This window comes from Martes martes, assembly GCF_963455335.1.
Source record: "Martes martes genome assembly, chromosome: 1".
NCBI classification, from domain to species: domain Eukaryota; kingdom Metazoa; phylum Chordata; class Mammalia; order Carnivora; family Mustelidae; genus Martes; species Martes martes.
Window position 1 is genome coordinate 202,735,598 of NC_137888.1, and position 23,673 is coordinate 202,759,270.

At 52.2% G+C, this 23,673-nt stretch overlaps 1 protein-coding gene across 2 annotated transcripts in view; it reads right to left on the minus strand.

The window, feature by feature from the left end:
- KLHL26 (kelch like family member 26) overlaps positions 1 to 12,812 on the minus strand; it is a 28,373-nt gene extending 15,561 nt beyond the window's left edge. The window contains exon 1 of one of the 2 annotated variants that reach the window (XM_080810366.1): positions 12,733 to 12,812. In XM_080810366.1, the coding sequence (XP_080666492.1) occupies positions 12,733 to 12,809 (77 nt within the window). In that variant the 5' untranslated portion in view covers positions 12,810 to 12,812. The remainder of the gene's footprint in view (positions 1 to 12,732) is intronic. The other variant, XM_080810367.1, reaches the window with a different exon arrangement.
- Positions 12,813 to 23,673: the final 10,861 nt, after the last annotated feature.

Below are 23,673 nucleotides of genomic sequence, written 5' to 3' on the forward strand. Positions count from 1 at the left end.
TTCCATCTCCTGCTGTGTCCCAGCACCTGGCACCACGTGCTCAGAGCTGTCATGCCCACTGACTGGATGGCTGAATGGCTGAGTGGGTAGGTGAGTAGACGGAGGGATGGATGGATGGACGGATGGATAGGTGGGTGGAAAGGTGGGTAGATGGATGGATGAGATGCCAGGTGGATGGTTGATGGTTACCAGGTGGCAGCATGGGCTGGCCGGAGCCTGACTCATATCTCTGTTCGCTGCAGATATATACTGCAAAGATCTGCTCTCTTCATCCCCTCCATGCAACCTTCTGGTCCAAGTTCTGGGACTGGGTATGTTATCCTTTGGGCTCAATCCAGGAAGCACTCAGCAGGATTTTTTTCTAGAATGTCTGACCTCCACACTTTGTTCATACTGCTTCCCATATTGAAGGGCTGACTCCTCCTGTCCCCCAACCCAACCTTCCTCCTTATGCCACACTTCCAAGTCCACCAGCTCTTCCATGCACCTCTGCCACATTACCCTCCAAGCCTTCAGAAAGGAGAAGGTCTCCCCTGTGGCCATGCTTGCCCTCCTGACACAGCCAGGGTTCTCCACAGCCTCTCTTTCCACTCAAAGCCCAGCCAGGGCCTCCACGTGAGGTGGGGGGCAGGGACAAGCTAGTGAACCAGGCTCAGGCTGAGGCAATGCCTATTTTGTTCCCACCCACTGACACAAGGCTGATCCCGGGCAGAGCCCATCCCCCCACATTACCTCCACGGCACTGGCCTTGGAGATGGAGCAGCTTGAATAAGCAAAACCCCTTCACTCTACAGGTCAGGCAAGTAGGGGCATGACTACGTGGCCCAAAGCACCACTCGATCAATAACCCAGTGAGATTCCAGCACTGCCAAATTCCAGCATCTCAGTGTCCAGCCCAGCTACCTCACCTGAAAGGACAGGGGCTGAGGCCCCAAAAGAGACAGTTCTGCCAAGCGGCACATGCTCATGACCAGTGGTGCTGGGCCAGGCACAGGCAGATGCAGATACGGAGATGGCTCAGCCTGGCCCTTCCAACAGCAGCACAGACTGAGGCATGGGAAGAGGCCTGTCATGAATACTGTCGTTTTAGAGGTGCCAACATCCTTCCCCTCTTCTGATAAGGGCCTCCTGTTTTCCTCAGGGAACCTCCTATTCCCCAGGGGTAGGAATCAGGAGACCCCATCGCTGGGCTGAAAAGGGAGACTCATGACCAATCAGAGCCTCCTAGATCCCTGGCCACAGGATGGGGGTGTGACCCATGTGATCCAATCAGAGCCTTCCCTGGGACTTTTGCTGGGGGGACCAGAATGGAGATTAGTGTTCCCCCTGGGGTTGCAAGGCCAGGTCACCTTGCAGAGCCAGGAGGGAAGGCAGAGCCGAGAGAAAGGAGTCACAGAGTCCAAGGGAATCATCTCAGCCTTGAATCTCAATGTACCTAAAACTAGAACTCTCCCTGAACTTTTTTTTTAAATGTGAACAATGAACTTTTATTTTCTAACTGAAGGCAGAGAATTGAATTTCTGGCACTCATAACCAAAAGGGACCTTCAATGTCAGAAGACTCTGGTCCAGGGCTCCTGTCCACCACGTTCCAGATGAGCCTCTGAAAAAACCACCAGGGAGTTACCGCTTCTCCAGCTGCCGCCTCTCCCTGCACTGCACACAGGCTTTCTACTCTGGGGATGGGAAGGGGGGTGGGGGTGCAGGGCGGAAGTCCAAGCTGGACGATCTGCAGCAAGTGGGTAGTGGCGGTACCCAGCTTGAGTCCTGCCCGCCTGTGACAAGACAGCCGGCTCCCCACTAAAGGTCAGCAAGCTCCCCGTGTCCCCCACTGCGAAAGTTCAGCAACTCTAAATGCTAAAATGCTGGAAGCAAGCCCAAGGCTGGGGCTGCAGGGCCATGCGATGCCATCAGCCTCAGCAAGAAAAACACCACATCTTGCTTCCGTAAGTGACTCACGTGGAGCGTAAACATTTGCGTGCTCCCAACTGCCCTGCCTCGCCGCCTTGCATGACAGAGAGGGGGAGAAAAGAGAGCAAGAGACCGTCCCGGGACTCACCAGATTTCACCAAGGCAAGCACACAGTTACAACTTTCAAACATAGTCCTGTCAGTTTTCTATGTGGAGGCTGCCTCAGGGGGCTTCGGGGGGCGGGGGGGGGGGCTCCTTCATGTGCCTGCCGCCTCTGGGACACAGCGCCACCTCCTCAATCCCACCTCGGGAGACAGCCCTACTCGCAGCTCTGGTCTCTCGGTAGATTCTGGAGATCGGGTCTCTCTGCTCCCGCTTCCTCCAGCAGGCTGCTTCAAATTCGAACATCCCATGGAGAGGACAGCTCTCCGGATATGTGGCCCAGCCCGCTCCCACCCGATCCGTCTCTGACCCCTGTGGAATTCTGCAGTTGTGGCGTCAGAAAACATCTTCAGCCTCCATCTCGATCTCGGGTGACCCCCCTAGAGGCCTTTAAAACCCCCAAAGGTCCGCCCCTCAAGATTTCCTCTAGGCTGAGCTGTTCAATTCCGGAAGCTGCTTCCCTCACAGGAAAGGTCTGCGATTCCCCAAAGGTGCCGATTACTTCCTCCCGAATCACAATATTTTCAGTGTGCGGTGAGGTGGTGTGTGCGAAGGAATCAGCCACTCGCCCGTCAGCCGGGGCTCTGAAACCGCGCTGGCGGCGCCCCAACACCCGCTCCTGCTCCGCAGGCGAGGAATGCTGGGGAAGTGCTCTCCTAGCCGTGGGGGACGAGTTCTGTGAATCCTGAGCAGCCCTCCCTGGAGGGAAATGGGGAAGGGGAGGGGGCAGGAGGAAGAGACTGGAGACTCGGGGTTAACAAGTGTTAAGAGCTCGTCTGCACAGCTGCGGAGCGGCTACCACAGGAGGGAGGCGGCTCTGCCGGCAGTGGGGACTCTGCGGCCCCGGCCCCCACTCCCCACTGCAGGCAGCTGGACAGGGAGAGCGGCTGGCCGTTTCCCGTCCTCAGTCCTCAGCACACAGGGCTGAGATCCTGTTCATTAACTACACGAAGCACATGCAAAAGGGCACTGCTCACCGGCTTCTCTCTAATGGGCTGATTCGCTGCCTACATGCCTGCCTCTATTTCTCTACCCAGACCATGCCATTAAATACAGTGAGGAAAAGGGGGATCCCCACCCAGCAGAGTGCAGCAGGCTCTTCCAGAAGCCTCTAGGTCAGGCCAGGTCCCCTCAAAATCCTGTCACAGACTATGTGTGGGGTCTTTGCTGGAGCAAATCAGGGCTACCACGGCAAAGCTCTGCCCCGGGGAGCAGACATTCGAGGGGATGTGGGTCTCTAAGCCTGCAGAATGTACTGTGAGCACAGGGCAGCAGATGTAGAAAGGCAGGTGGACACAGCCACCAGGCCCCGAGGAGTCAACGGTGGAGCTGTGCAAAGCACTGGCACAGAGGACACTCCAGCCAAGGAAGAGCCAGGTCAAACATCCAGGAGGGGTGCTGGAGGAGTGCTGCTGGGAGAATAGCAGGGCTGTGGAAACATGGAGGGCTGCACGGGTGGGCAGGGTCTCACTATGAGGGTGGGAGCGGGGGTCACATGGAGAAGTAAAATTTGTTCTGAGAGTGAAGAACCACCCCGCCCCCTGGCAGGGGGCAGGCAGAGTGATGTGGTCTGATACCTATCTTGGGAAGGACCCACTCACTGGCCAGAGTGTGGGGCAGCAGCTGGAGGGCAAGAGCCAATGGTGGCTCAGAGCAGGGATGAGGAAGAGATGGAAGAAGGGACCAGAAAGGGATGTGGCTCAAAGGTGGAACCAGCACGATGTGCCAGCAGGTGAGAGGAGACAGTAGTGTGGTGAATGCTCTCCAGGCAAAGCTCAGAGCAGTGGGGGCAGAACTGAAACTGGGGAGACCTCCCAGGTTGGCTCAGGCTAGGCCAAAGCCTCTTCTCAGGAGAAGGGACGTTCCAGGGACCAGGAGCTGCTCGGTGGAAGACCTAAGGCCTTTGAGCAAGGAGAGGCACAGGGCTTTCCAGAGTAGAGACAAGCCCTCAAGCCTTCCAGGCTGGATGTCCACCTCTGCCTCCCATCTCCGCTGGATGCTCACAGGCAACACAGACGCAGGCAAGTGGGGCCTCATCCTACCTCCTGCCTGCCTCCCTGCTGGATGAGTCCTTCCCCAGCATTCACTCCTCCGTCCCTGGAGGAAACCTGAAAGCCAGTGACCCTGTGCCTGGCTTCCACCGCTGATCAGCACATGGCATGAGTTCAGTTTTGAATCTTCCCCAAAACCCATGCCTATCTCACCATCTCTACAACCCCCACCTAGGCCTGGGCCCCTTTGTCTCTTGAAAGAGGGATTCTTCCCAAACACAATCTGACCCAGGTCCCTGCCCCCATTCAAATTTTACACACCCCACTCCGGCTCCCAGCCTCCTCCTTCCCACCCCTTCCAGCTCCTCTTTGCCCTCATGACCCCTGAAAAGCCAGGCTGCTCCTCCTTCAGTACCTAAACATGCCACTTGCCTATACCCAGGAAATCGTCTACTTCCCATGACCCACTTCCCCCCAAGCTGATGACATGAACCCTCAGACTCAGCTCAACTTCATTCATGAGGAGGCTCTCAGAACCTCCCAGAAAAGGTAGAAACCTCCCATTTGACCTCAGGATCATTTATGGCAAGCATGGAGAAATGATTGCATAACTGTCTTGCTAACCCTGCTGGCATGTCCCACGTGGGCAAGGCCTGACTGTCCTGGGGGCCCACATGCCCAGCACCAAGCACAGCAGCACGCACACAGGAACCATGCGATGATCACCAGAGGAAGAGAAAGGTGTCAAATGAGCCCTGACCACAAGAGAAAGGAGCCAGGGATGCCAGAAGTCACCTCCGTTGATGAATTGTTTCTATCTGGGTCCTTCCTCCCCGTCCCCTTACTCCTCCCACCCTTCTCTGGGGCCTTCAAGTCCGTCTGCAACATGCCCTAAGACCACAGGGCAGGAATGCAGAGAAAGCCCCACTTTTAAAGCGTCTGGGGCAGTGGGGGTATGCGAGCACAAACCTCCGACCTGGTCTCACTAAGCTCTCCCATGCGGATCAGCAATAAAAAATAACTGACGTGAAGAAAAGCGGGATGACACACGGCGCGGGCTCCCTGGAGATGGCACTATGATAGCAGAGGCTAATAAAACCTTTCCACCCCAATGGCCGACGACAAGAAGGCTGTCCCCCAGGGGAGTCGCAGCTACCAGGTGGAAGCAGTCCAGCTGTGAGACAAATGCTCCACGATCGGGGCGAAGTGAGCGGTCTGCAGAGCAACTGCACATCGTGAGCTCGCAGGACCCTGCTGGCGAGAAGGTGAGGAAAGGGGCGCCTCTCTCCCTGAGGAGGAGCTGAGCTTCCTGGCCCAGCCCTCTAGCACCTCCAGCCCAGTGCTCCCCCCAGCTTGCCTCAGACTCAGCTGCCCCCATCCCAATACTCTGCAGAGACCCACAGAGCTGTGCTCTGCACTGCTGCCAGGTGCCAGGCCTGCATGGAGCCATTCGTTGCAGAAGCAGCTTGGACCAGAATGTTCCATTCTCCTCCCGCCCCTGCCACTGACCCTCTCTCATGACCACCCAGTAACGGAGCCACCATCCTCCCAACTGCATGAAATTCACATGTTAAAATCGAACCCCCACACTGATGGCATTAAGATGGCCGAGGGGGGTGCTTTGGGAGGTGATTGGATCATGAGGGTGGAGCCATCAATGGGATCAGGGCCCTTATAATAGGGACCCCAGGGTGCCTGGCTGGCTCAGTTGGTAGAGCCTGTGACTCTTTTTTTTTTTTTTAAAGATTTTATTTACTTGACAGAGATAGACACAGCGAGAGAGGGAACACAAGCGGGGGGAGTGGGAAAGGAAGAAGCAGGCTTCCCAAGGAGCAGGGAGCCCGATGCGGGACTTGATCCCAAGACCCTGGGATCATGACCTGAGCCAAAGGCAGACGCTTAATGGCTGAGCCACCCAGGTGCCCCGAGAATGTGACTCTTGATCTCAGGCTTATAAGCTCGAGCCCCACATTGAGTGTAGAGATTACTTAAAAAAAAAAATCTTTAAAATCTTTTAAAAAGGGGGGCGGGTTGCAGAGTGCCCCCTTACCCCTTCAACCAGGTGAGGATACACTAAAGAAACAGGAATCTCTGAACCGGGAAGTGGCTTCACCAGACACCAAACCTGCCGGTGACTCGATCTTGGAATTCCTAGCCTCCAGAACTTTGAGAAACATGTTTCTCTTGTCTATAAGCCATCCAGTCTTGGGTATTCCGCAGCCAGAATGGACTAACACACCAACTTTCTCTTTCTCCCCACCTGCCACACTGACTCACAGGCAAGACCTGCCAACAACAGCCCGCAGCCCCATCAGGCCCCATGCGGGTGCGGCACACAGGACTGCAGGCTAACTCGGCCACTTCTGCATTAACATTTACACCCTGGCCCCAGCTTCCTTTATCCCAGCTACCCTGCCCAGTGGGCCCGTGGTCCCACTTCCCAGATGAGCAGTCTGAGGTGCAGAGAGTTGCAGACATGCCCAAGGTGCACAGTGAGTATGTGGGGCAGCCCTGCTCGCCAGAGGAGGGGCCGCAGACACAGGTGGGTCTGATAAGGCACCTGCTACCACCAAATCTCCCAGAATTCTCAAGAGGACGAGCTGAGGCCCCATCTCTGCAGGGTCAAACCCCTATACCTCCCTCCTGGCTGAAAAGAGGACAAAGCCAAAGGAACAAGAACCTTCTCAGAAGGCCAAAAGGTTCCCCAATCTTTCACACAAGGTTTGGGGGACTGGACTCTTCCAGGGCCTCAGGGCTGTGGCGACAATCTAGGACACTGCCAGAGAGGGTTTGTTAAGAAAGTTTAAACAAGCAAAGGTCACTAAGCCAAAAGCAGATAGATGCCTCGCTGAACTATGCCGAACCCGCTCACACTGTGGGCCCTAACTGCCCATGAAAACACCTATGGCGAGCACATCGCTCACCTGATGCCTTCGTCTCAGCCCCCGGGAGCCGCATGAGTCAGCAAGACTGTGCCCCCTCCAGACACCTTTCGGGAAGATGGGCTGAGGAGTGAGGATGCCAACAGCCCAACATCTGAAAAGCCTCTGTGGCAAGAAGGTCCCTCCGAAACTCAGCCAGCCAGGTACCTCGCAGTGACGGAATTTAGCTGGGGACGTCCAACTCCCAGGAGAGTTCCTCCACTCCCCCCCCAACTCAACCCCCAACGTGGCCATAAACTTGTCTTCCCTCCTGAGCCTGGACCCTTGTGGAAGGCCTGAGGTGGAGCTGGGTGGGGGGCCCACTAGAGAACAAGTGTCTTTCTTGTGAGTGAGCCTACAGCTAGGACCCTGCCGCCCCTCTGCAAGCCCTCGGCTGAGACAGCCACACTCCCACCATCCCGGAGCTTCGGCCTGGTTATTAACAACCATCTCTACTAGGCAACGAGTATTTTGTTGATCCCTCGAGATGGGAAGGAAGGAGAATAAGCTTTTCTCTTTCTTTTTTTCCCCCTTGGTTGCAGAAAAGTGAAGTTGGAACAAACAAGTTATATAACGCTGGGGGCGGTGGGGGATGGAGGAACTCAGTCCCTCCTGAGGACAGTTTCTTGAGTTGTGGGACCGTTGGAAAGGCCAAGGGGAAGACAGGAACCGCCCCCATCCCTGGCCAAATGACAAAGCCCTTCATGGGACAAAAAGGCAGATGCAGGCGCTTCCTGGCAGACTGCAAAACCAACCTCATGGACAAGGCCAGCCTCCCCCAGTCTTCGGCAACCCCCCAAGTCTCCCTGAAAAGGCGAAGGACTGACCCAATCCCATAGAAGGGACATCCTACCCGCCAGACTGCAAGCCCTAGAGAGCTTTTCCATACCCCTTTCATCCATCCCTTTCTCTCTCCCTCCCCACCTTCAGCCATATTTCTTGAACATTTACTTCGTCTGTGCAAGCCTTGCTCCAGGCACACGACAGCATGGGGCAGATTAGCATTTCCACTAATAAACACACCAAGGAGCACTGGGTTGAGATAGCATGATCAAGGACACACAACAGCCATATGACCCAGCGACTCCACTCCTGATACACACCCCCAAGGAACTGAACACAAGTGTTCTGACAAAAGGGGCGCCCGGGTGGCTCAGTGGGTGAAGCCTCTGCCTTCGGCTCAGGTCATGATCTCAGGGTCCTGGGATCGAGCCCCGCATCAGGCTTTCTGCTCAGCAGGGAGCCTGCTTCTCCCTCTCCCACTCCCCCGGCTTGTGTTCTCTCTCTCTCTGCCAAATAAATAAATAAAATCTTTAAAAAAAAAAAAAAAGTGTTCCGACAAAAACTGGAACACGCATGGTCACAGGAGCACTATCCAAATAGCCAAAAGGTGGAACCAACCAAAGTGTCCATCTGCTGGTCAAACGGTTAAACAAAATGTGGTCTGTCCACACAGTGAGGTATCACACAGTCCTAAATAGGAATGGAGTACTCATGCACACTCCAGTGTGGATGAACCATGAAAACATACAAAGTGAAGAAGCCAGACACAGAAGGTCACATATTGTATGATTCCATTTATGAAACAGGTACATTTATAGAGACAGAAATGAGATGAATGGTTGTAGGGCGCTGGGGTAGGAGGAATGGGGAATGATTGCCAATAGGTACAGAATTTTCTTTTGGAGTGGTGGAAATGTTCTGGAACTAGACAGATGGGATAGTTGCTCAACATCGTGAATACACTAAATGTCACGGAATTGTTCAGTTTTAGTAGGTGAGTTTTATGTTATATAAATTTTACCAAACAATCCAAGGTGACCAGGAAAAGCATTCTGGGAGCTAACTGAGCTCAGTGGTCAGGCAGATTGCTCTGAGACGCCATGACCCGGGAGTGTGGAAGGATGAAGAGGAATGAGACATGGGCAAGTGATACACCAGGCCTTGCTGACCCTCTGGAATAAATGAAGGAAGGAATCAATGAACGTTACAAGGGCCTCTATATCTTAAGGGATCCTTGGCAAAATATTGTGTGCCATAATCCCCCTTAAAACCTGATCCTCTTGGGGTGCCTGGGTGGCTCAGTGGGTTGAGTGTCTTCCTTCAGCTCAGGTCATGGTCTCGGGGTCCTGGGATCGAGGCCTGCATTGGGCTCTCTGCTCGGTGGGGAGCCTGCTTCCCCCTCTCTCTCTGCCTGCCTCTCTGCCTTCTTGTGTTCTCTCTTTCAAATAAATAAATAAAATCTTAAAAAACAAACAAACAACAAAAAAACACCTGCTCCTCTTCCCACATGATCCATCTCACCATTTAAGGGATTCTTGCTCTTCGCCCCACTCGAGCACCACAGGGATAAGAGCCCCTCTCCTATCAGCTGCTCCGGACAACTGTAATTTTTCACTAGGATGGATGGAGGGGGGCAAATGGGAATCTCAGAAGTGGTGGAAATGTCTTTTCAAAAAGTGCCTCCAGGTCACCTGGGTGGCTCGGTTGGTTAAGTAAGTGTCTGCCTTTGGCTCAGGTCATGATCTCTTTGCTCAGCAGGGAGCCTGCTTCCCTTCCTCTCTCTCTGCCTGCCTCTGCCTACTTGTGATCTCTGTCTGTCAAATAAATAAATAAAATCTTAAAAATATATATATATATATACACATATATATATATTTTTAAGTGCCTCCATTTAGAAAAGATTTCTTAGGGGATGCCTGGGTGGCTCAGTCAGTTAGGCATCCAACTCTTGATCTCAGCTCAGGTCTTGATCTCAGGGTCAGGAGTTCAAGCCCCATGTTGGGCTCCATGCCAGGCACAGAGCCTGCTTAAAATAAAATTAAAAAAAAGAAACTATTTCTTGATATGACACTAAAAGTATAATCCATAAGAGAAAAACACTGACAAACTTGCCCTTCATCAAAATGACAAAATTTTGCCCTGTGAAAGATATCACTAAGAAAATGAGTGAAAATGAATGAGGGGCGCCTGGGTGGCTCAGTTGGTTGAGCAACTGCCTTCGGCTCAGGTCATGATCCTGGAGTCCTGGGATCGAGTCCCGCATGGGGCTCCCTACTTCTCCCTCTGACCCTCCCCCTTCTCATGCTCTCTCTCCCTCTCTCATTCTCTGTCTCTCTCACAAAAAAATAAATAAAATCTTAAAAAAAAAAAAGTAAGTAAATGAATGAATGAATGAATGAATGAAAGATAGATGAGCCACAGACTGGGAGAAAATGTTCGCGAATCATATATCTGATAAGGGACTTGTAGCCAGAATACATAAAGAATTCTTAAAAGTCAACAATAAGAAGACAACTCGATTAGAAAATGGGCAAAAGCTTTGAAAAGACACTTTACCAAAGATATGAATACACAATGAGCCCATGAAAAAGTGTCTAACGTCATTACTTATTAGGGAGATAGAAACTGAAACCAAAATAAGATACCAGTATATACTTAAAATGGCTAAAATTAAAGACTGGCTACATCAAGTGTAGACGAGAATGCAGTGCAAATGGAATTCCTGTACATTTGCTGGTACAAGTCCAAATAGTACAGTCACTCTGGAAAACAGCTTGGCAGTTTCTTAAAAAGCTAAACCTAATCTACCATAGGACCCAGTCAGTCCACTCCTAGGTATTTACCCAAGAGAATAAAAAAAACGCATATCTGGATGTTCACAGGGACTTTATTTGTAATTGTCAAAATGGAAACCCAAATGTCCACTAACCAGTAAATGAATAAGCAAACTGTCCACCCGCACAATGGAATACTCTGCAGCAATGAAAAAGAACACACTTCTGATACTTGTGACAACCTAGATGCACTTCCAAAACCATTCAGTTAAGGGAAAGAAGCCAGACATAAGAAGCCACATATTGTAGGGTTGCCAGCATATAAAATTTCTAAAAAGGCAAAACTAGAGAGCAAAAGCAGATCAGGGTGTGTCTGAGGCGGGGGGTTGACTGCAAGGGGCTTGAGGGAACTCTTTGGGGTGATGGAGGCCTTCTCAAAAAACTGGATTGTTTTAAAGGGTACATAATGCCATAAATTAATTAAAACTCAATCAACTGGGGCGCCTGGGTGGCTCAGTGGGTTAAAGCCTCTGCTTTCGGCTCAGGTCATGATCTCAGGTTCCTGGGATCGAGCCCCGCGTCGGGCTCTCTGCTCAGCAGGGAGCCTGCTTCCTCCTCTCTCTCTGCTTGCCTCGCTGCCTACTTGTGATCTCTGTCTGTCAAATAAATAAATAAAATCTTTAAAAAAAAAAATCTTTAAAAAAAAAAAACAAAAAAAACTCAATCAACTGCTTAGCTAAAATGAGTGAATTATATGGTATGTAGTAATAAGTTATACCCTGTTGTTGCCCCCAGACTATCCCATCCCAGGGCCCAAGCCAGGGACCTGGGGTTTGCTGTCCCCTTCTATCTATTCATTACGTGTCACCTCAGGCCTAATCAACAAGCCCTGCCAACTCTACCCCCTGAATGTCTTAGAATCTTCTGATAGAGCCTCACTCCCCACTGTAGGCCTCTAAAGCCCAACTCATGCCTCAAGCCATCAGGTCTTTCAGGTCAGCACCAGCCCAAGTCTCCATAATGAGAACTGCCTCCACAGCACAAAAGTAGTAAACAACTTCATCGCTTTTCACACTGGAATTATTTGTTCCCATAAGCTCACCATCAAGGAAGAGCCCAGATTTCCTCCTTGGCCGATCGAGGGTGGCAGGCTTTCCTGGGAGGCCAAGATGGGAGGATTTGGGCCATGCTGGCCCTGTGAGAAGAGGGAGATTGTGCTACCTAAGGGAGATGTTCCTCCCCTCTGAAAAGCCATAACAATGCATATCAACACCTTCAATTTTTACACCAATTCTGGGGTTCAAGCAACCCGTCTCCGGACTTGGGCAAAGGAAAAGGGAGCTTCCCTTTGACCAAAGGGGGTGAATTCTGCCCCCTTGGTCTGTGGGCAAGACCGTGCTTCAAGTCCTTTAGCTTGAACCCCATGGGGATGGGAGACGGGAGCACCAAGGGTGGACTCTCCTTAGACTTTCAGGGTTTTCTCATCAACTACACACTCTCCAAGACCCACCCTAGGCGCTTAGGACCCCTGGGAAGTCCAGACCCTTCCCTGACCAAAAGGACTCATTGGGACCCCTGGGGGGCGATCTGAGCCTCCCCTTTCAGGTTTTCCTAGGCCCTTTAGGCCTCTTTCAGGCCCTCAAATTCACTTGAGGCCCTACCTCCAGCCTTCCACAGAACCCCTTGGCATGCCCACAGGACCGCCTTTAGACATTTCAGGGCAGGGTTCTACAGCACCCACCAGGAAGCCTTAGGCCTCAGCCCCTCAAGCTTCCATCAATCCCCTCCTTTAGAGTCCTCAAGACAGCCTCAACAAGCTCAAGACGGCCCATGGCCCCCTCCTCAGGCCCTCTCTGCCTCCCAGATCCCTTGGCATCCGCAGTTCCCCTATGGTCCCATCAGTCAGGAGTCCATGGCTTTCCCTTCAGACTTCCATGCTCCTCAATGCCTCCTCGGACCCCTAGGGCCGCATGCAGATATCTCGAGGTCCCGGGGTCCCCAGTCCGCCTTCAGCTGCCCCTTAGCAGCCCTCGGTGCCCCCAGGACTCCATGACCCCCTAAAGCCCGCAATCCCCCGTAAAGACCCTCGAGCCGGCCCAGATGGCTCCTCAGTACTCACGACCCCCAGGACTCCCCACACATCACCCTGGCCCCGGGGCAGGTGCCGGCCCACCCTGCGGACGGGTCTCACCTGCTCGGGCGCTCGGGGCCCGGGCCTGTGCCGAAGCCGCTGCCACCAGCGCCACCGCCGCCACCGGACTCCGCCATCTTCCCGCCGCCGCCGCCGCCGCCGCCGCCGCCGCCGCCGCCGCCGCCGCCGCCACCGCCGCCGCCGCCGCCACCGCCGCGCGTTCAAGTGACGGGAGCCGCGCGCGCCGGCCCGGGAGACAGAGACGCGGGGGGGGCGGGGCGGCACCGGGTCGGCTCTGCAGGGGGCGGGGCCCTGGGCGCGGGATGGGGCCTGGCCTAACGAGGGGTGGAGCTGGGCGGAGAAGGGTGGGGTCTGCGGATGGGCGGGAGCTGTGAAGGCAGGGGCCCGCTCCATTGAGGGAGAGGGCGGGGCCTGGGTGGAGGGCGGAGTCTGTGATGAGGGGCGGGGCGTTATCTAGGTGGCGAGGCCTACTCCGGGCAGGGGCGGGGCAAAGGCGAGTTGTGAGGGCTTGATGGGACCTGGGAGGGGGCTCAGAAAGTAAGGGCGGGCTCGAAGGTGAAGTGCAGGAATCTGTTCTACGAAGGGGGAGGGGCAAGGCCGAGATGGGAGGAACAAGAAGAAACGGATCCAAGAGCTCTGATAACTTTCCCTTCCCCTCCACGACCACTCACTCCCCAAGACCTCCCTCAGATGTGGGAATTCATCCCTTGCTCAGGCCTCAGACTTCCAACCGGGCTTTGGGTCCCAACCCTCCCCTGACCTACACTTCCAGAACCTCCACCCTCAAACCCGAAAACCTCCACCTTCAGACCCTAGTCTTGCCCTCAGATCCTCAAGCCTCCTACTTCACCCACAATTCTGGTTTTCACACCCCCAAACCCCTCCCCTCAGATTATCTCCCCCATCCTCTACTCCAATCATAACTCCCACTCCCCCAAATTCTTGCCCACAGGCCCTTCATACCCATATTTATACCCCCAAAGCCTACTCCACCAGACCCAACGGCCTTCAAACCCCCAAATTCCAGTCCCCCAATTACCCAATCTTCAGCCAATGCTTAAGTTTGTGCATCTATATCCTTCCTTTTTCTCTTTGTACTCCCTCCTTGTTTTTTCCTCCCCTCCCTTCTTTCATTGCTCCCCACTCTGGACCCCATGGAGCCCAGGGCCAGCAAGTTCTTTGTAAATCTTCCAGAGCCTTTCAAGGACATTTCCCACTCCCCACCCCCAATCCACTGAAAGCCTGAAATCTCCATCCTAGAAGGGTCCAAGTTCCCAGGATCTTCTCTCCAGCCTTGTGCCCATTTACTTTTTTTTTTTTTAAGATTTTATTTATTTTTTTAAGATTTATTTATTTATTTATTTAAGATTTATTTATTTATTTGACAGAGAGAGAGATCACAAGTAGGCAAGTAGGCAGAGTGGCTGGCAGAGGGGGAGGAGGAAGTAGGCTCCCTGCTGAGGATCCTGGGATCATGACCTGAGCTGAAGGTAGAGGCTTAACCCACAGAGTCATCCAGGCACCCCAGCCTTGTGCCCATTTATACTTACACCTTCTGAGTTGGAAAACCCTCCCTTTGTGCAGCCTCGAGCTGGTGTCCAAATGAAGCTCAGAGTTTTTCCTGCAATCAGTGCTAGGAGAGAGGGGTAGACATGCATGGGGCAAGGAGGAAGCAAGGAGGCTGCCTGGGTGGGCTCCTGCAGCTAGAACCAGACTCAACTGATCCATCTGCCACCAAGGATCAGGTGGGTACACGGTAGATACTCAACTGCTTGTGTTAAATGCTCAGGAGTTGACATCGTGCAAGTTGACAGATATCAGGTGCTGAGGGGTCCCGCTGACTTCTCCAGCACACAATAAGCACTCTATAAATGCTGAATTGTGCATGCATGAGCAGCTCAAGTTCTGGCAAGCTCTACACACACACCCTTGCCCACCCGAGGTTGGCACTTGAGCCTTTGTTCCAAATGAACCCCACGCAGGCATCAAACCCCGCTCAGCAGAGACCTACAGCTCACACGCCTGCCACACATACAGCTGCAGTCAATGGCATCCATATGCACTCACACTTCATAAACACCAAGATTCGCCCCACATGTCAGACACACAGACATACAGCTGAAGATAAGCAAAGAGAGGTTCCCTGGGCCCCTGGCTGTGTGCTTACATGTAGCATGCTGCAGACGCATGGCGCAGGGGACCTACTAGGTATTCCAAGATCACGTGGCACAGGACAGCCAGTGCGAAGGCCCTGAGGCAGAAGCATGCCTGGAGTGTTGCCTAGCAGGGGAGAATTGAGGGAGAGGGAAAGGGGAGAAGATGGGGTGGGTGGGGATGAGTAGTGTGCTCCAGGTCACAGAGGACCTTGTGGACCACCATGGAAGCATTTCCCCTGCATGAAATGAGGAGGGGGGGGGGAGCTTGTGAGCAGAGGGGTGTAACCAACACCAACAGTCAGGGGTAATATCTTGAATTAGGGATGTTACTTAGGAGGCAAATATTCAGGCCAAGTGATGGGGCTCATCCCAAGGTAGTGGCCAGGGAGAGGTGAGGGGTGGTGGTCTTAGCTGGGATGTGCTTTGCAGGTGAAGCCAACAGGAGATGCAGCAGATGGGATGTGAGGGTGAGGCAGAGCGAGGCAGAGGACCTCCCCCAGGGTTCTAGACTGAAGCCTGATTGGCAGCTGTCATACCTGGCATGGGACACAGGCAGGTTGGGGGACCCAGAGGGCCCACGGAGGTTACTGCACACCCTCCTCCAATAATGCTGACCCGTGGTCTGGCAGAACTTGGAAGCGGGACACAGCAGACAGCGTCCACAGGTCTGGCCGCCATCTGGCCCACAGCTGGCATTGTTCTCCCAGAGGCGGGGGCCTCGCCACCTGCTCCCCCGCTCCACACCAGCTGTGGGCCTTGCAGCCCCAGGTCAGAGCTCAGAGGCCTCCTTGTAACCCCCAGGTGTTACAGAGGAGGAAATGGAGGCGTGGAAGTTGGGGGATGCCTTGTTTTCCTTTAGCCCTGCGCGGGATGTGCCCCGTCTGCCCTTCCCCACTGAGAGGCCTCAGAAAAAGCTGCTGATGCTTCCAGCACCTCCTTTTGCTTCTCTGTCAACGAGACAGTCAACAAGACAAACGCCCGCTATCTTTATTTTTTTTAAGATTTTATTTATTTATTTGACAGACAGAGATCACAAGTAGGCAGAGAGGCAGGCAGAGAGAGAGCGAGGGGGAAGCAGGCTCCTACCTGAGCAGAGAGCCCGATGTGGGACTCCATCCCAGGACCCTGAGATCATGACCTGAGCCGAAGGCAGAGCCTTAGCCCACTGAGCCACCCAGGCGCCCCAAACGCCCGCTATCTTTGCTCTTACCCTTTGTTCTGCACGTGCTTCATGCACAAGCCTCAAGTCCTTGGGCAGGATGTTTTTATACCTTATAAAATATACCTTATACCTTTTATACCTCAGTTTCCACATGTTGAAAGTATCCCTGCAGGACAGAGCAAGGCCAGGATGAAGTAAACATATGGCACTCAGGGCAGCTCAGGCTAAGCCCCAAGTCTGTGGCGGCTCTCGGCACTTTGCCTCTCCCACGCCCACTCTCTGTCCCCAACCACTGCTTGATTTTTTTCTCCATAACTGCATGGTATTTCAGTTTTCCTTTGTTTAAAATTGAAAAATATGGGGCTCCTGGGTGGATCAGTGGGTTAAATCCTCTGCCTTAGGCTCAGGTCATGATCTCAGTGTCCTGGGATGGAGCCCCACGTTGTCGGGCTCTCTGCTCCACAGGGAGCCTGCTTCCTCCTCTCTCTCTCTCTGCTGTCTCTCCGCCTACTTGTGATCTCTGTCAAATAAATAAATAAATAAATGAATGAAAAATAAGGGGAACTCAGTCGGTTAAGACTCTTGGTTGCAACTCAAGTCAAGATCTCAGGGTGTGGGATCAGGCCCCACATTGGGCTCTGCACTCGGTACAGAGTCTGCTTGAGATTCTTTCCCTCTGCACCCCACCGTTCTCTCTCTCTCTCTCTCAAAAAAATAAATAAATCTTTTAAAAAATTAAATTAAATTAAAATGAAATAAAATTGAGGGGTGCCTGGTGGCTCAGTCGGCTAAACGTCTGCCTTCAGCTCAGGTCATGATCCTGGGGTCCTGGGATCCACACCCGCGTCGGGCTCCCTCCTCAGCAGGAAACCTGCTTCTCCCTCTCCTATTGCTTGCCACTCCCCCTGCTTGTAGTATCTCTCTCTGTCAAATAAATAAATAAAATCTTTAAAAAAAAAGATTTTATTTATTTATTTGACAGACAGAGATCACAAGTAAGCAGAGAGGCAGGCAGAGAGGGGGAGGGGAAGCAGGCTCCCTGTGATGCGGGACTAGATCCCAGGACCCTGAGATCATGACCTGAACCAAAGGCAGAGGCTTAATGCACTGAACCACCCAGGTGCCCCAACAAATAAAATCTTAAAAAAATTTTTTTATTGTCCCGGCAGTCACTCCCCATCCCCCACCCCCAGCCCCTGACAACCATCAGTTTGCTTTCTGTCTCTATGCATTTTTTTAAATATATATTTTTTAAGATTTTATTTATTTATTTAACAGAGATATTGAGATCACAAGTAGGCAGAGAGGCAGGCAGAGAGAGGGGGAAGCAGGCTCCCTGCTAAGCAGAGAGCCGGATGTGGGCCTGGATCCCAGATCCCAGGACCGTGAGATCATGACCTGAGCTGAAGGCAGAGGCTTAACTCACTGAGCCACCCAGGCACCCCATGTCTCTATGGATTTGCCTATTCTGGACATTTCATACATGCGGGATTCTATAGCACGTGACCTTCTCAACGTAATGTTTTCAAAGTTCCTCCACGTCGTAACATGTTATCAGGGGTATGACCTGATTTTATGACCGAGTTTTATGACCGAGTAATATCCTGTAGTGTGGATGGGCCACATGTCATTTCTTCATTTGTCCATTGGTGAGCATTTGGGGTGTTCGCTTTTTGGTGAATGTGACTAGCGCTGCTGTGAACGTGTGGGTACAGATTGCCCAGTCCTGCTTTCACTTCTCCTGGGTGCCTCTGTAGGAATAGAATTGCTAGATCACAGGGTAGCTCTTGGGGGAACTTTCTGAGGCATTGTCATGTATTTCGTTTTCTTTTTTTTTTTTTTAAGATTTTATTTATTTATTTGACAGAGAGACATAGCAAGAGAGGGAACACAAGCAGGGGGAGTGGGAGCAGGGAGCCTGATGCGGGGGCTCCATCCCAGGACCCTGGGATCATGACCTGAGCAGAAAGCAGATGCTTAATGACTGAGCCACCCAGGCGCCCCTGTATTTCCTTTTCTTGTTTACCATCCATCCTCCCCCTGGAATGTCAGGTACCCAAAAGGGCGAGGACTCTCTTTTCTTCCTGGCCATTCACAACATTGTGAATGCACTAAATGCCATCGCAGTGTTCTCTTTAAAATGGTGAATTTTACATTATGTGAATCTCGCCTCAATGGGGAAAAAAAGGAGGGGCATATAGACCACTTCCTTCCAGGATCATGCATGGGCTCCATGAAGAATAAACACAGTTGCCTTTGATCTTGGGCTCTCTGTCACTTTAGCTGGCAGCACCTCCAGTGCCTCCTTCAAGGCAGGTCTGAGCTAGGTCCACCTTCTCTAACTTACCTGCAGTCTAGAAGGTTACCTGCCTGTGTCCCTTCCTACCACAGCCACAGCTACATCTCCTAGGGTCCTATTGGGACCTGGCAACCCCCAGACTTTTCCTCTGGTCCTTACGATGACCTTGCAAAACAGGGAAAGCAAGACTCAGAGTGGAAGAAGGCTGCCAAGGGTCAGGAGCAAGAAATGGGACCCTTACTCTCTGACTCTGAGGTTCAAGGCCTCTCCAGGGCCCCATGCTGGGGCTCCATTTTCTCATTTCTTTTAATCAGGCACTCAGCAAGAGCTTACTCATGGCCTCCTGTTCACCAGACCCCGTGGCGGACCTGGGACACACATACCAGACAAAATCAAGAGAGCCCCGCCCCCGGGGGGAACAGTCTCGCTGAAAAGACATTGAACAAACACTCTCAGTATACTGGGTGAATGGTGTCCCCTCAAAAGACGTATCTACCTGGAGGCTCAAAAAGACTTTTTTTGAAATAAGAGTCCTGGCAGATACAATTAATGTGAGGATCTCAGGATGAGATCTTCCTGGAGTACGGTGGGCCCTAAACCCAATAACTTGGTATCCTCATAAAAAGAAGGAAAGCCAGGGCGGTGGGTGGGGAGAGGATGGCATTTGGGGGCTCAGTCGGTGGAGCGGGAGCATGTGACTCTGGATCTCGGAGTTGGGAGTTTGAGGCCCATGTTGGGTGTAGAGATTACTTAAAAATAAAATCTTTGGGGTGCCTGGGTGGCTCAGTGGGTTAAGGTCTCTGCCTTCAGCTCAGGTCATGATCCCAGGGGCCTGGGATCGAGCCCCGCATCGGGCTCTCTGCTGGGCGGGGAGCCTGCATCCCTCTCTCTCTCTGAGTTCCTCTCTGCCTACTTGTGATCTCCATCTGTCAAATAAATAAATAAAATCTTTTAAAAAATTTAAAATAAAATAAAATCTTTTTTTTAAAGATTTTATTCATTTATTTGACACAGAGAGAGAGCGAAAAGAGGGAACAAAAGCAGGGGGAGTGGGAGAGGGAGAAGCAGGCTCCCCATTGAGCAAGGAGTACGATGTGGAGCTCAATCCCAGGACTCTGGGATCATGACCTGAGTCGAAGGCAGACGCTTAACGACTGAGCCACCCAGGCACCCCTCAAAAATAAAATCTTAAAAAAAAAAAAGAGGAGGGAAATTCAAACAGAGAGAAGCCCATGTGAAGAGAGAGGCAGAGACTGAGGTGATGCTGTCACAAGCCAGGGAACACCTGGGTCCGCCAGAGCTGCAAGAGGCAAAGAAGCATTCTCCCCGAGAGACGTCCCTGGACATCTTCCCACATTTTTCACAACCACCATAGGTCTCCTCCTCCAGGGAGCCTTCCTAGCTGCCCAGCAGAGGAGGGTTATTTTCCTTCCGCCCAGCCTGGCTGCCTAGCCCGTGTCTAGGTTGGGACCTCGCCAGGATCCTAGCCTCCTGCATCCTACATCAACTGGCAGCAAATCTGTTGGTGAATGAATGAATGTATGAATGAATGAATGAATGAATGAATGAATGGGGTTCTCCTGTGTTGATTGTGTTTGGCTTCACCTTAGTCACTTTCAGCCCTGTGGCCTTTCTCAGGCCTCCCAGTACCCCCACCATCACCCCATAACCCAGCCTCTACTGGTTCTTCCTACGGGAGGTGATGGTCCCCATCTGTGTGTGACTCCAGCTGGGGACAAGCGGAAAAACTTGACTTCAAAGATAGATGGAGGAGCACCTGGGTGGCTCAGTGGGTTAAAGCCTCTGCCTTCGGCTCCGGTCATAATCCCAGGGCCCTGGGATCGAGCCCCACATCGGGCTCTCTGCTCCGTGGGGAGCCTGCTTCCTCCTCTCTCTCTCTGCCTACTTGTGATCTCTGTCTGTCAAATAAATAAATAAAATCATAAAGATAGATGGAGACAGGTTGCATCTTGGCTGTCACTTTTTTTTTTTAATCAGTTACATTTACAGAGTATTTTCAATGCCCCGAACTGTGTATTCTCACCACACCCCCAAAGGGAAGGAAACAGTTATTACTTTCTTTTCTGGATCCTTAGCTAAATTACCTCTGCAAGGGTTCCATTCCCAAATAAGGTCACGTTCTAATGTTCCAGGTGGACATGAGTTAAGCGGGGATACCACTTAACCCACTACAAGTATTTATCCAACAGAAAGGAAGGTATGGTTTTACCAAAGACATGAACTCAAGTGGTCATAGGAGCCCCAAATGGAAATATCCCAGAGTTCTGTCAACAGGTCAGTGGGTAAGCAAGTGGTGACACAATCACACAATGGAATACTATACAGCAAGGAAGAACCAAGCACCACCATGTACATCCCACAGGTGGATCTCACCAATGCTGAGTTAAAGAAACAGGCACAAAGAGGACACACAATATGACTCCATTTATGTAAAGTTCACACACAGGCCATGTTAACCTGTGACAGGTTGGGGCCACGGGGGACAGATCATCGGGGATGAAAGGCTTTTACCACAGAGAGGCACAAGCACTTAGGGTGATAGAAACATTCCATACCTTGGCAAAGGAGGAACAGGGAGGTTTACATTTGTCAAAATTCGTTGAACTGGGCGTTTAAAAATGGTTGTGTTGGGGCGCCTGGGTGGCTCAATGGGTTAAAGCCTCTGCCTTCAGCTCAGGTCATGATCTCAGGGTCCTGGGATCGAGCCCCGCATGGGGCTCTCTGCACAGCGGGGAGCCTGCTTCCTCCTCTCTCTCTGCCTGCCTCTCTGCCTACTTGTGATCTCTCTCTCTCTGTGTCGAATGAATAAAAAAAAATCTTTAAAAATAAATAAATAAATAAAACTTTAAAAAATAAATAAATAACAATGGTTGTGTCATTGGATGTAAATTACATCTCATTAAAGCCGACTTATTAAAAAGCAAACAAAAGATGAAACTGGTCAGATGGAGCCAAGGTGATAGAGGTCAGACCCAGGGCTACCTCTGGGAGGTGACCAACTGGAAGAGGACATGAGGGAGTCCCCCGGAGGCTGGGGGGTGCTCTGTATTTGGGTCACAGAAGTGTAAACATTCGTGGAACTGTGAAATGGGTACACCTCGCCATTTGCAGATTACACCTTGATGAAAAAGACAGACCCTGCGGTTCAGAGAGGTAAGTAACTCTCCCAAGGTCCCAGCAGGAGAGCATCAGAGTTGTCCCAACTCCTGGTCTTATCCCTGACTCCTCCATTCAACAGCATGGGGGTCATAACAGAAGACTCTGTTGTGTATATTACAAGGAGAAAGACAAACCTGAGACACGCAAATGGGCCAGTGATAAGGACCTTTCTAAATGGTGGTAACTGTCATAAAGGCAATGGGCTGAGAGTGACCAGGTAGACAAGGGACTGCTTTAACTAGGAGGTTGGAGAGACCCTCTTTGAGAAGGTGATGTCCCAGCTTTAATAAAAGCAGGGGACAGAATGGTCTAAGATGCTCTGGGACATTCCAGAACATCGTAGAAGGGCCCAGAATGTTTCAGAACATTCCAGGTGGAAGTAACGTGTAGGGTCTAAGCCTGGTGCCAGAAAGAGCCTGAGGGACAGAGATGAGACCACATTGTCTGGGGTGTTGTGGGCAAGGCTTGGAGTGAGAAGGGAGAGTGTCGACAATGACGTATTGAAAGCAGCCTCCTTGGTGTGTGGGACACAGCTGTGACCGAGACTGCTAGTGTGTCGCATCTGGCAGGGGGAACATTTATTAAACCAATCATCACACAAGCAAAGAAGCAATAATTTAATTGTCAACATGATAGAGGCTTGATTTGAGGCGTAGTGACTTAGCGTGCCAGGCTGAGCCCGGAGGTCAGAGGGGGATATTTGGGCTGAAGAGCTGGCCAGGAAGAGAGCAGACACTTTTAGGCAGAGAGAACAACCTGTGAGGGGATCCTGAGGAGGGGGAGTGCCAGGAGCCACGGGAAGCCTGGCCGCACTGGGTGTGAAGGGGGTGGTGGACAGTGTTACATGACAAAGGACCCTCCCCCCCAAGCTTCAGCTTCCCTGTTGGGCTCATTCCTGGCCCTGAGCAGGAACTGGGGCAACCCCCAGCTGGGATCCAGCCTGAACTGCCCCTCCACCCCTGCCCCAAGAGAAAGACATGAGTCCCCATCCTTTCTTTTTCTTTATTTTTCTTTTTAAGATTTTTATTTATTTGACAGAGGGAGCGAGAGGGAGCACAGGCAGGGGGAGTGACAGAGGGAGCGGAGGAAGTAGGCTCCTCGCTGAGCAGGGAGCCCCATGGGAGGCTCAATCCCAGGACCCTCAGATCTTGACCTGAGCAGGAGGCAGACGCTTACATGATTGAGCCACCCAGGCACCCCTAGTCCCCATCCTTTCCTCCATGTGTTTATGAGTGTTGCCAGGCACACCTTGCTCCCTCCCTCCCTTCCTGGACAGATTACCACCTCTGGGCCCAGAACTCAGGCCTGTCACCAGGGAACCAGGACCGCCAGTTGCCATAGCAACGCTACACTTCAGGGACACATGGGCGCTCCTGCCTTATGCCATGACGCCAGCCACCCACCCACCTTCCATGAGGCCTGTATCAGTGTGGGAGGAAGGCACAGGAAGGGATGGAGGGGGCAATTTCCTAGATGATTCACGGAGCAGGGGGACAGACAGGGAAACTGAGGCTCGGAGGGCTCTGGAGGGAGCTCTTTCACAAGGTCCCTTCGGCTGGCACTTCCCCCTTGGAAGAGCCCTGGACAGAGGCAAAGGGCCCTCTCATTCCTGAGACTCCAGAAGGGACCAGGAGCTACTTGGCAGAGGAGACTGAGGGCGTTGGCTTGGCACTTGGAGTGTCTCCCCAGAGCTCCCAGGTGGTCCTGCTGGGGGATTCCTCAAAAGTCCACCGGTCTCGGTGCTGAGGTCACACCGGATCCAATCACGCCCTTCAGTGCATTCAGTTTGAGGTAGCGAAGAAGATGACCCTAGAGCCATAAACAAGTCAATGGAGGAGAAAGACCCAGCCAATGATGAGCTGATACAGGAGGCCTCAGAGAGGAAAGAAAATCAGATTTAAAAAAAAAAAAAGAATCCCGGCCCAGGGCCAGACTATCCAAGGAAAAGGAATTCTAGGTGGAGAGCATACCAGTGCAAAGGCCCTGAGGTGCATGCTATATCAAGAAGAGAGGAAAGTAGAGGGAGAAGCAGACAGGAGGTGGCAGGGACCAGGCCATGCGGGCCTTGTGGGCAGTAAGCAAAGCCCTCAGAAGGGTAGATGATATGAGTGAACATTGCTTTTCTCTGCACATACACACACACACACACACACACACCCCCCTGGGACACCTTTAACACAGCC